At 42.1% G+C, this 13,976-nt stretch overlaps 1 protein-coding gene across 5 annotated transcripts in view; it reads right to left on the reverse strand.

Moving 5' to 3' along the window:
* Window positions 1-13,976, reverse strand: part of kcnab2a (potassium voltage-gated channel subfamily A regulatory beta subunit 2a) — a 269,430-nt gene that overhangs the window by 101,143 nt on the left and 154,311 nt on the right. The window contains exon 1 of one of the 5 annotated variants that reach the window (XM_061888398.1): window positions 160-981. The exons of the other annotated variants lie outside the window; for them this stretch is intronic. Coding sequence (XP_061744382.1) covers window positions 160-371 — 212 coding nt within the window. The 5' untranslated portion in view covers window positions 372-981. Of the gene's footprint in view, window positions 1-159; window positions 982-13,976 lie in introns of those variants that run through there. 5 annotated transcript variants of the gene reach the window in all.

The following is a 13,976-nucleotide window of genomic DNA, read 5'->3' on the forward strand; positions in this document are numbered from 1 at the left end:
AGATGCTGGGGAAACAGTTTATGGCTGCAAAACTTAACAGGTTTCAGTCCTACTTGTTCATAATAATTATCTATCGATAATAATTGGTGGTCCAAAAGTAAGGCACAATACATGGAAAAGGTAACACATCCCATCAGTTTTCCCCAGAGTCGCTCATACCTATACTTCATGCCGGTCCTAATGCTCTGCTCGCTGGAAGAAGGGATACTCTGAACCGACAGCTGACCGAGACTGCGAGCCACCATCGCCACGGCTCGGAACTTGTTGCGCGTACCGGTGCCCGGGCTGTTGGCGTTCTGACGGTTGAGCCGGTCCTCCGTGGTGCGGCTTACACCACCGCGGTGGTCAGTGCACACCAGTGACACCTGCATCCTGACTGTGGATCGTGTCAGCACCAAAGTCTGGACAAAGTACTAAGCTGCAAGATCGAGGCTCCTGTGGACCCCAAGGCTGTTTGGTCTTAGGTCTGGCGGCAAATGTCACACTCTTTGGTCGCTGGTTGATGAATGGACTGACAAGCTCACAATTTCCCCTTGAAGAAGACCGACACAAACGTGGTCGGTGAGATGGAGAGCCTCTGCTGATTTTGTCCAAAATCAGAAAGTATACAGACTATAAATAAAAGCATGGATGCTATTTCCTTTGATCTAGCGGGTGTCTTCTGGAGATCCTCCTCACATTGTCTTCAGATCAGACGCTCATTAAAGGCTGACGGACAGAGCTCAAAGCGGGAGTCGCACACAAAAGAATAAGATCCCAAACCGTGAGCTGAGAAGATCTTCACACCTGACACCAGGTCCACTTAGGCCTGCCGCTGGAAACTCATTCCCCTGCTTGGTTGGCGGAGGACAACCTCATTTTCTTACTTGCTGACTCCGCGAGCGTTGCCTGGATTAAACTCACATCCGTGCGCTGAGCATGGAGCGGCACGGCGCACACGGGCGAGAGATGAAGAGAGGGACAGGAGGAGAGGGAGTGAGAAAGATGTGGTGGGAGGGATATGAAGAACCATATGAGTGGAGGCAGCGTGAGAGAGGCTTTTAAATATGTTGTGCTCTCTTAAGAAAGGCCAGCGCATTTTTTTGGGTGTACTTTTGTTTGGGCTTTCAAGTAAGTTTGTCCTGTCCGAAGAAAAGAAGAAAAGCCTGCCCTGGCCGGGACTTTGTATGAGGTCCCGGGAAGGCAGGATGGTGGGGGGGGCGCACTAACACGGAAGGGTTCAACTGCCCATAAAGTATTCATTATGTAACTTTATCTGTAACATCACACGCACAAAGCAGGAGTGTGACGGACAAAGATGAGTTGGACCGAAGTCATGGCATGTCCAGAGAAGGTTAGAGTGTCCGCCCTGAGATAGCTAGGTCGTGAGTTCAAATCCCGGCCGAGTCATTTTACAAACCCCGTTTCCATATGAGTTGGGAAATTGTGTTAGATGTAAATATAAACGGAATACAATGATTTGCAAGTCCTTTTCAACCCATATTCAGTTGAATATGCTACAAAGACAACATATTTGATGTTCAAACTCATAAACTTTTTTTTTTTTTTGCAAATAATAATTAACTTAGAATTTCATGGCTGCAACACGTGCCAAAGTAGTTGGGAAAGGGCATGTTCACCAATGTGTTACATCACCTTTTCTTTTAACAACACTTAATAAACATTTGGGAACTGAGGAAACTAATTGTTGAAGCTTTGGAAGTGGAATTCTTTCTCGTTCTTGCTTTATGTAGAGCTTCAGTCGTTTAACAGTCCGGGGTCTCCGCTGTCGTATTTTAAGCTTCATAATGCGCCTCACATTTTCGATGGGAGACAGGTCTGGACTGCAGGCGGGCCAGGAAAGTACCCTCACTCTTTTACTACGAAGCCACGCTTTCGTAACACGTGCTGAATGTGGCTTGGCATTGTCTTGCTGAAATAAGCAGGAGCGTCCAACGTTGCTTGGATGACAACATATGTTGCTACAAAACCTCTATGGACCATTCAGCATTAATGGTGCCTTCACAAATGTGTAAGTTACCCATGCCTTGGGCACTAATACACCCCCATACCATCACAGATACTGGCTTTTGATCTTTGCACCTATAACAATCCGGATGGTTATTTTCCTCTTTTTTACGGAGGTCACCACGTCCACAGTTTCCAAATATAATTTGAAATGTGAACTCGTCAGACCACAGAACACTTTTCCACTTTGCATCAGTCCATCTTAGATGAGTTCGGGCCCAGCGAAGCCGGCGACGTTTCTGGGTGTTGTTGATAAATGGGCTTTGCTTTGCATAGTAGAGTTTTAACTTGCACTTACAGATGTAGCGACCAACTGTATTTAGTGACAGAGGTTTTATGAAGTGTTCCTGAGCCCATGCGGTGATATCTTTTACACACTGATTTCTGTTTTTGATGTAGTACCGCCTGAGGGATCAAAGGTCCGTAATATCATCGCTTACGTGCAGTGATTTCTTCAGATTCTCTGAACCTTTTGATGATTTTACGGACTGTAGATGGTAAAATCCCTAAATTCCCTGCAATAGCTCGTTGAGAAATGTTGTTCTAAAACTGTTTGACAATTTGCTTACAAAGTGGTGACCCTCGCCCCATCCTTGTTTGTGAATTACTTAGCATTTCATGGAAGCTGTTTTTATACCTGATCATGGCACCCACCTGTTCCCAATTAGCCTGCACACCTGTGGGATGTTCCAAATAAGTGTTTGATGAGCATTCCTCAACTTTATCAGTATTTATTGCCACCTTTCCCAACTTCTTAGTCACGTGTTGCAGGCATCAAATTTTAAAGTTAATGATTTGAAAAAAAAAAAAAAGTTTATCAGTTTGAAAATCAAATATCTTGTCTTTGTAGCATATTCAACTGAATATGGGTTGAAAATGATTTGCAAATCATTGTATTCCGTTTATATTTACATCTAACACAATTTCCCAAATCATATGGAAACAGGGTTTGTATAAAAATAGAACCCATTACCTCGCTGCTTGGCACTCAGGATGGGGGTTAAATCAACAAAATTATTCCCGAGCTCGGGCACTGCTGCTGCTCACTGCTCCCCTCACATCCAAGGGGGTGGAACAAGAAAATGGGTCAAATGCAGAGGGTAATTTCATCACACCTAGTGTGTGTGTGACAATCAGTGGTACTTTTGACTTTATTATTACCCTAAAGCAGGGTTTCGGCAATGGGCTGCTTTCCAGCCACAAGTGGGCCTTTAGCGCCGCTCTAGTGGCTCCCTGGAGCTTTTTCAAAAATGTATGAAAACGGAAAAAGATGAGGAAAAAATATATATATTTTTTTGTTTTAAAATGGTTTCTGTAGGACAAATATGACACAAACCTTCTTAATTGTTAAAAATCCCACGGTTTGTATTAAACATGCTTCACTGATGAGAGTATGTGGCAAGCGCCATTTTGTCCTAATTTCCAAAGTCCTTGAACGCACCGTAGTTTGTTTACATGCACAACTTTCCTTGATGCTGCCACAGAAAGATATGTTTTATGCCACTCCTTCTTTGTCTCATTTTGTCCATCCAACGTTTTATGCTGTACGTGAATACACAAGGGTGAACTTTGTTGATGTTATTGACATGTGTGGAGTGCTAATCAGACATATTTGGTCAAGCTAATCGATGCTAACATGATATTTATGCCAGCTGTATGTACATAATGCATCATTATGCCTCATTTGTAGATGATACAACAATTGGAGCTCATTTTATTTGTGGTTTCTGTTTCCTTTAACTTGGACACGCACATATTTTCCTTTGGCCGTTCTAAGCCAGTCATTTCAAGGAGTTATCTCACCCTCTGAAAAGCCTCTGTTTTACAAATGCGTAGACTATTACAACTCAACATTTCTGTGAACATAGATTTGCTAAAGGCTAAAAGCTTCCCACATCCATCTTTCTACTTTGACTCCTCCATTATTAATTGAACAAATTGCAAAAGATTCAGCAACACAGGTGTCCAGAATACTGTGTAATTATGCGATTAAAACAAACTACTTATAGCTTGGATCGGGCTGGAAAATAATGTCCGCTACAACCCGAGACGTCAAACGCACGCGTCATCATACCGCGATGTTTTCAACACGACACTTCACGGGAAAATTCAAATTGCAATTTAGTAAACTAAAAAGGCCGTATTGGCATGTTTTGCAATGTTAATATTTCATCATTGATATGTAAACTATCAGACTGCGTGGTCGGTAGTAGTGGGTTTCAGTAGGCCTTTAACACCCCCATTTTTTGGATGCCTGAAACTCACTGCACTTTGTTGACATTAATCCACGGAAAATAAAGGCCCCTTTACATACAGTACGCAAAAGGCTGTATGAATATAATGAAGCTCAACTAATCCATACTATTGCTACAGAAAACACAACAAAAGAAGAGTAGAAATTGATCTGAAACACAATAGAAGCATTCCTAAGCAAAACAGGCCACGTTAAACGGCTGGAATACCACAATGGTCAGGAGCTGAGCGTAAACACCAGCGAAATTGGGCTCGAGGCAACAGAGGCTGCAAATTGAAGCGCCGGCGGATGAGCCGCGCATGTGCTCCTGGTAATCTAATACCGACACTTATCTGAGCAGACCAGCTATTGCATAGCAAGCAGATAATTAAACGAGACACCATCAGGAGCAGATGTGGTTAGTGAAGCACTCATGGAGGCCACCTCTATCAATGCAATCCTGCAGACAGCCTGTTGCTAACTGACAGCTCTATTCTTGGAACTATGACCTTTTGGATCCCCGAGACTTAAATAGAAGCCACAAGATCTAAAAGGCTTTAATTTGACTGAAATCGGATTTAAAATGAACAAACCGCACCTTATAGAAGGGCGTTCCACTACTGGTACCTCTGATCACTCCTGTGAAGGTGAGAGAATCTGAGTGATGCCATATTGCACGCAAATCCATCTAACAGCAGAACATATCAACAAGTAGCACAAACTATGGTCAATGGAAGCAAATCTGCAGATCATGACGTTCATTCTTAAGGTTGGTATGCACACAAGAATAGTGGAAACATGATACCAACGTTCCATTCCAGTCAGCTATGGCGCCGGGAGACGTCACATGGGGGGACTTAACGGGGAACATTGTCACCAGACCTATATAAGCGTCAATATATACCTTGAAGTTGCAGAAAAAAAAGCATATATTTTTTTTAACCGATTTCCGAACTCTAAATGGGTGAATTTTGGCGAATTAAATGCCTTTCTGTTTATTGCTCTTTTGGCGATGACGTCATTTTCAACATATTACAAACACCGGGTCTCTCAGCTCTGTTATTTTCCGTTTTTTCGACTATTTTTTGGAACCTTGGAGACATCATGCCTCGTCGGTGTGTTGTCGGAGGGTGTAACAACACTAACAGGGAAGGATTCAAGTTGCACCACTGGCCCGAAGATGCGAAAGTGGCAAGAAATCTGCCGCCAGACCCCCATTGAATGTGCCGGAGTGTCTGCACATTTTACCGGCGATGACAGACATGGCACAGAGATGTATGGATAACCTGCAGATGCATTTGCAATGATAAAGTCAACGAAATCACAAAGGTGAGTTTTGTTGATGTTGTTGACTTATGTGCTAATCAGACATATTTGGTCGCGGCGTGACTGACAGCTAATTGATGCTAACATGCTACGCTAATCGATGCTAACATGCTATTTACCGGCAGTGCAAAAGGAGACATGGCACAGAGATGTATGGATAACCTACAGATGCATTTGCAACTATATTACGTTTCCTTCCACCCATATTTAATGCGAAAAAAACACTTACCAATCGACGGATTTAAGTTGCTCCATTATCACAAAATGCGAAAGTCCTGATCGTTTGGTCCGCACATTTTACCGCCGATGCTAACACAGCTAATCGGCCATGCTATGGCTATGAATAGCGTCAATAGCTATTCGCTCAATAGCTTCAGTTTCTTCTTCAATAATTTCATACTCAAACCATCTGTTTCAATACATGCGTAATCTGTTGAATAGCTTAAGCCGCTGAAATCCGAGTCTGAATCCGAGCTAATGTCGCTGTGGTATTCCCATTGTTTGTTTACATTGGCAGCACTGTGTGACGTCACAGGAAAATGGATAGTGGTTTCAAAAATAGCGAAAATAAGGCACTTTAAAGCTTTATTTAAGGATATTCCGGGACCGGTAAAATTTTTAAACAAAATTCAAAAAATACAACAAGCCACTGGGAACTGATTTTTATTGTTTTTAACCCTTTTGAAATTGTGATAATGTTCCCCTTTAATGAAAGTTGGGCACAGGTCATACACTAGACTAGGGTTGAACGGTATACCAGTACTGGTATAGTATCGCGGTACTAATGAATGAAAAACGGTACTATACTCTGAAAAGTACCGGTTCTCATGTCGGCGCGTCGCCGTCACGTCATGACATTGCTGGTTTTGCGAGCAGAGGAGCGCGTTCGGCAGCGCACAATCACAAAGTACTTACAGGCAGACACTGTGAGTAGACAGATGTCATGTCTGTGTGATCATGTTTTGTTTTAGTCATGTTCGGTTATGTTTTTGGCCTCTTTGTGCACTTTTGTTTGTTTTGTCACCATAGCAACCCATTAGTTTTCACCTTTTCCCCATGTCACGCACCTGTTTTCACTAATCACCACAGTATTATTTAAGCCACAGTTGCAAGGTAGTCAGCCTGGCAACATCACCATCTATCACCCTCGATCACACTCTCCACATCCATGCCAATGATCCATGCCCCTTGTCTCTTTCCAAGTAAGTTTTTTTTTATTAGGATAGGATAGGATAGAATAGGATAGGATAGGATAGGTCTTTATTGTCATTGCACAAGTACAACAAAACTTTGTTTTCAGCACAAACCTGTTTAGGATTAGACAAACAAACAGTGTACAGGATTACAAAACAAGAACGCTGATGGGTCGCCATAAGGCGCCCCGTAAAAGATGGGAAAAAGGTAAACGCTGGGGAAGGATGGGTAAAAAAATACCCCTTAGGAGCCCAGTCTGGAGTGGGAAAAAACCTCCATAGGAAAGCACATATACATATTACAACATACATCCCGAGATATCTAACAACAGAGGGAAGGTATTCATGCCATTGCGCAAGTGTTTTGTTTTATGTTCATAGTTTTGCCTTTGCGATAGTTTTGTATCATAGTTAAGTTTTTGTACCTCTGCTTGGAGCGCCTTTCGTTTGTTCCTGTATAGTGTTAAAATAAAACATGTCTTTACCTTCACGCCTTTTCCGCTCCAACTCTCGCTTTGCACCTCGGGAAAACAATCCAAGCCCAAGTCCCAGTCGTGACAACAGAAAAGGAAGAACGGACGCATTTTGGCTTAAAAACTAACAATGAAGGTGAAGTTATAACACGGAAACGCCCTCAGGAAAAGGTGCTTTAAAACATGGCTAGCTAGCTAGTGGCTAATGTTCATTCGCCATTGGCAGTATTTTAGCTACTTCTAAGTCACTAATCCTCATCTCCATGGTGACAAATAAAGTCAGTTTCTTACAAGTATCATCCCGGCAGGACGAGGAATAGCTAAACATGCTTCACTACACACCGTAGGAGAGGGGTGTCAAAAAACTCAAATACAGAGTGGGCCAAAATTTTAAACTGAACAAAGCCGCGGGCCAAGGTTGAACTAATTAACCTTTTAATAGAGACCCAAACAAGTTTTGCATTGAATATTGAACAAGCAAGGCTTGTATAACTTTATAGTGACATGCAAAATCGATTTTCAAATATTGTAGCATCCCGGAAGAGTTATTGCTGCAAGGGGTTCTGGGTATTTGTTCTGTTGTGTTTATGTTGGGTTACGGTGCGGATGTTCTCCCTAAATGTGGTTGTCATTCTTGTTTGGTGTGGGTTCACAGTGTTTGTAACAGTGTTACAGTTGTTTATACGGCCATCCTCAGTGTGACCTGTATGGCGGTTGACCAAGTACTCCTTGTATTCACTTGTTTGTGGGTAAAGTCCGCAAATAGTATGTGACTGGGCCGACACAATGTTTGTATGGAGAAAAAGCGGTCGGGACGATAGGTTGTAGAGGACGTTGAATGCAGTGCCTTTAAGGCATGTCCCCAAAGATGTTGTTTGGGTGGAAATCGAGAGAAATTCGGGAGAATGGTTGTCCCGGGTGATTTTCGGCAAGGGCACTGAAGTTCGGGAGTCTCCCGGGAAAATCGGGAGGGTTGGTAAGTATGAGTATTAGCGGTGAATGCGGTGTTATAATACCGGCGGGCCAGCTCTAATGTTAATTTGATATTGCCTCAAGGGCCAAACTAAACTACACGGTGGGCCAAATTTGGCCCACGGGCCAGAGTTTGACACCCATGCCGTAGGAGGATACAATAGCTAACCGCTAACTAAGCTAGCACTCGGAATGTAAACAAATGCCATGGGTGGATCTACACCTAACATCCACTGTAATGATACCAAGTACAAGACCGTATCTAGTCGATACTACTATGATTAAATCTATATTTTTTATCTCAACAACATCTTTTTTCCTTTTTTTAAAATTCATATGTCCAGGGTGTACGCCTGATTGTAGCTGAGATAGGCTCCAGCGCCCCACACGACCCCGGAGGGAATAAGCGGTAGAAAGTGGATGGATGATGTTTATAAACTCAGGAAATATTAAAGTTAAAAAGTTGAAGTACCAATGATTGTCACACAGATTCTAGATATGGTAAAATTATTCTCTGCATTTGACCCATCACCCTTGATCACCCCCTGGGAGGTGAGGGGAGCAGTGGGCAGCAGCAGTGGCCGCGCCCGGGAATCATTTATGGTGATTTAACCCCTGATTCCAACCCTTAATGCTAAGTGCCAAGCAGGGAGGTAATGGGTCCCATTTTTTTGTAGTCTTTGGTATGACTGGTATGATTTGAACTCACGACCTACCGATCTCAGTCAGGGCGGACACTCTAACCACGAGGCCACTGAGTAGGTTCAAATATCTCCCTGAACACATGAGGACTTTGAATATGACCAATGTATGATCCTGTAATGACTTGGTATTGCTATATACTCGAGTAATCCGGTATGTGGTTGAACTAAAATGAAACAGTATTATGTTCTTTATGGCTCTCACTACTAAATATTGAATGCTTGTGATGATAGATAGTAATTTCTAAACCTTATAAGTCCTTTGTTGGGCCTTTATTTGTCTGCACATTTATTGACCTGAGGAAAATTGAGAATGGAGTAATCGATTCGGATGTTTCATCCGGTGGGTAAGCGATCCATCCCCCAAAGGGGTCACATTTTGATTTATTTTCTACATTTAAAAACACTTCCTTGTGGTGTAAATAACATGTAATGGTAGTTCTTTGGTCAAAATTGTGCATGGATTATGTTTGAAAGACCATCTTCAAGCTGTTTCTGATCGCCTCATCACGGTCTCTTCAGGATGCTTCTTATTTACGTGGCTCCACTTTTAACTTTGTCTTCTGTCGTAGTTTTAAGTGCTTCTGTATGCAGTCTACTGACGGACATAAGTTTGAAATATACACAAATTTGTAGAATGCACGTGCATGTGTTAGCCAGTCTGCCCCACAAAAAGAGAATAAAATAAAATACAAAAGTTTTTGACTACAATAAGTACCAACTCCCGCAAAGCCCTTCAGGAAAATGTCGACTAGTGTTGTCCCGATACCAGTACCAAAATATTTTGGTACTTTTTTAAAATATAGGGAACCGCAAAAAATGGCTTTATTTTAACGAAAAATCTTAGGGTACATTAAACATGTTTCTTATTGCAATTTTTTTACGTAAATAAATAGTGAACATACGGGACAACTTGCCTTTTAGTGGTAAGAAAACAAACAAAAACGCCTAATTAGTTTGCAGTAATATATTGTGTAATTTATCATTCTATTATTTTGTCAATATTATGAGGTACAAACTGTAAAAATTGATTATTAATCTACTGGTTCATTTACTGTTAATATCTGCTTACTTTCTCTTTGAACACTTTTTATCTACACTTCTGTTAAAATATAATAATCACTTATTCTTCTGTTTTTTGAATGCTTTACATTAGTTTTGGATGATACCTCAAATTTGGGTGTCAATCCGATACAAAGTCGTTACAGGATCATCCATCCATCCATTTTCTACGGCTTATTCCCTTTCGGGGTCGCGGGGGGCGCTGGCGCCTATCTCAGCTACAATCGGGCGGAAGGCGGGGTACACCCTGGACAAGTCGCCACCTCATCGCAGGGCCAACACAGATAGACAGACAACATTCACACTCACATTCACACACTAGGGCCAATTTAGTGTTGCCAATCAACCTATCCCCAGGTGCATGTCTTTGGAGGTGGGAGGAAGCCGGAGTACCCGGAGGGAACCCACGCATTCACGGGGAGAACATGCAAACTCCACACAGAAAGTTCCCGAGCCTGGATTTGAACCCAGGACTGCAGGACCTTCGTATTGTGAGGCAGACGCACTAACCCCTCTGCCACCGTGACAGGATCATACATTGGTCATATTCAAAGTCTTTACGTGTCTAGGGAGATATTTCCTGAGTTTATTAACTTAATGTATTTTTTTTTTTTAAACAAAAGAAGATTTTGTGATGCTAAAAAATATCGATGTAATCATAGTAGTATCGACTAAACACGCTACTGTACTTGGTATCATTAAAGTGGATGTCAGGTGTAGATCCACCAATGGCATGTGTTTAAATTGTAGCATCCCAAATGAGTTGGTGCTGCAGGGAATTCTGGGAATTTGTTCTGTAGTGTTTATGTTGTGTTGCTGTGCAAATACTGTCCCAAAATGTGTTCGTCATTGTTGTTTAGTATGGTTTCACTATATGGCACATGTTTATGACAGTGTTGGTGCTGTTCATACGGCCACCCTTAGTGTGACATGTATGGCTGTTGATTAAGTTTGACCACTCTGATGTGGCTCAGCCGCATACTTGCTGACCACCCGGGGAAGTCCGGTAGGTTTCCAATTTTAATGTCTCTATCAGAAATCTCCCGGGTAAACATTTTTCGATTTCCATCCAGACATCAACTCTGACAGCGTGCCGTTATGACAATGCCTCTAACACCCTTTCTACATGTCATCGCGCCAGGATTTTCATCATGCGATCTGCATGCTGGCCGTCCGGTCACATTTTGGATGCGACCTATATCTGAACGCATACGTAACTGCAAGGCATACTTGCTCAGCAGCCATACAGGTCACACTGAGGGTTGTGATATAAACAACTTCAACATTCTTACTAATATGCACCACACTGTGAACCCACACCAAACAAAAATGACAAACACATTTCAGGAGAACATCCGGACTATAACACAACATAAACATGACAGAACACATACCCAGAATCCCATGTATCCTGACTCTTTCGGGCTCCATTATACACCCAGCTACCACCAACCCAACCCCGCTCACCTCAACTGACGCACGGAGGGGTGGGGATTGGTGGTAGCTGGGTGTATAATGGACCCCTTAAGAGTCAGGATACATGGGATGCTGGGTACTTTTTCTGTCATGTTTATGTTGTGTTATAGTGCGGATGTTCTCCTGAAATGTGTTTGTCATTCTTGTTTGGTGTGGGTTCACAGTGTGGCGCATATTAGTAAGAGTGCTAAAGTTGTTTAAACGGCCACCCTTAGTGTGACCTGTATTGCTGTTGAATAAGGATGCCTTGCAGTCTCTTACGTGTGTCTGCAATAGCCTCGTCAAACAATTCTTTGGGCTGGCAAGCTATTTGTACAAGCTGTAGAGGGCGGTAGTGACATCAGTGTACGCCCTTATTATTGTTCATTGGGTGAACGCCAGCGTACATTCGAGAGAATAATTACTCTGAAATTCGGGAGTCTCCCGGAAAATTGGGACGGTCGGCAGATGTGACGCTGTCAAGCGGCATTCTTATAAAACTCGCGGGCCGCACTAACATTGCATTTTCATATTAAGGTGCGGGCCGCGTGTCTGAGACCCCTGGTTTATACATAGCACAAAGCAAAAAACAAAACAAAACTATGTATGCAGTATTATTTCATTATAAATTTCAAAAAAGTTATGTGGCTCCCATTGTTTTCTTTACTTTGTGAAACGAGTCAAAATGGCTCTTTGAGTGGTAAAGGTTGCCGATCTATGACCTATGACCAGTGTGTTCAAAGTTAAGATGGTCCCCTTAATGATCAATGATTGTACATAATGAAATATTGTGTTGACTTTGTCAACTATAGACAAGGTTTTAATCATCCGTTATCATGGCTCCGATGTGCTGCGGTGTGAAGCATGTAAATCTATCACACGCTCTACAGCATGGGTGTCAAACTCTGGCCCGCGGGCCAAATCTGGCCCGCCGTGTAATTTAATTTGGCCCTTGAGGCGATATCAATTTAGCATTAGAGCTGGCCCGCCGCTGTAACACCACATTCACCGCTAATACTTGCCAACCCTCCTAATTTTCCCGGTAGACTCCCGAAGTTCAGTGCCCCTCCCGAAAATCTCCCGGTGCAACCATTCTCCCGAATTACTACAAATTTCCACCTAGACAACTATATTGGGGGCGTGCATTTAAGGCGCTGCCTTTAGCGTTCTCTACAACCTGTCGTCACGTCTGCTTTTCCTCCATACTAACAGCGTGTCACATAATATTTGTGGCTTTTACACACACACACACGCACAAGTGAATGCAAAGCATACTTGGTCAACAGCCATACAGGTCACACTGAGGGCGGCCGTATAAAAAACTTTAACACTGTTACAAATATGCACCACACTGTGAACCCACACCAAACAAGAATGACAAACACATTTCGGGTGAACATCCACACGTAACACAACATAACAAATACCCAGAACCCCTTGCAGCACTAACTCTTCCGGGAAACTTCCAGCAAACTGACCAATAATTAACGTTTTATTCATGCATTTTCTCTTGCTACTTCAAGGCTTGAATGTTTGGTTCATTCATTATTGTTATTTTATTTTCAAATTCATTATTAGCCTGTGGAAAAAAAAAGATATTTACCTCAGAAGATTGCAAATAGAAAAAAAGGCATAACATTTTTATTACTTTTTTCATTATTATTATTATTATTTGAAACTGGATTTTGCATATCACTAAAGTCATATAAGCCTTGCTTGTTCAATATTTAATACAAAACTTGTTTGGGTCCCCATTAAAAGGTTAATTTGTTCAACCTTGGCCCGCGGCTTTGTTCCGTTTAAAATTTTGGCCCACTCTGTATTTGAGTTTGACATCCCTGCTCTACAGGGTTGATGCTTGAAATAATCGTAATCGATTAGTGATATTGAAGTAGTTACAACACTGCTGACTGCGGACAGACATTAGCCACTAGCTAACTAGTAATGTCTTAAAGATCCCCTTCCTGAGGGCGTTCTGCATGACACGACAAGGACGACGGGTGGGGGGACCGGTACTTTTTTAAAGGTGGTATTGTACTGAATATGACTCATTAGTATCACGGTACTATAAAAATACCGGTACACCGTACAACCCTAATGTCTACCATATATGGATAATCCCAACGTCAAAATTGGGGCAAATTCCAAACGCCTCGTTCGTAGGGAGTATGACAAAATTGCAAGATTTTTTTATAAATATCTTCCCCTTGGCACTTATGCAGATCCAAAATACATTAAAAAAAAAGGTAGCATTAGGTAAGACAAATTGGGTTTGCATAATAGGTCCCCTTTAAATGAATCAACAGAACAAACATTTTTATTGACAAGTTCCTTTGGGTGTTTTATGCAGCTGGCTGATTTACACGAGCAGACGCAAAAATACCATTGCACAAAAAAAAAAACACCACTCAAATTGAAATTGAAAGGCGTTACACACAGATGGGTTTCGCAATTAATAAATACACCGACCAGTAAGTGCGAAGAAATTATGCAAACAGATGCTCAACCTTTCCCACTTCACAGTTACTGTGATTTAATAACGACCCATGTGACT

Source organism: Nerophis ophidion, linkage group LG02, assembly GCF_033978795.1.
Source record: "Nerophis ophidion isolate RoL-2023_Sa linkage group LG02, RoL_Noph_v1.0, whole genome shotgun sequence".
Taxonomy (NCBI): domain Eukaryota; kingdom Metazoa; phylum Chordata; class Actinopteri; order Syngnathiformes; family Syngnathidae; genus Nerophis; species Nerophis ophidion.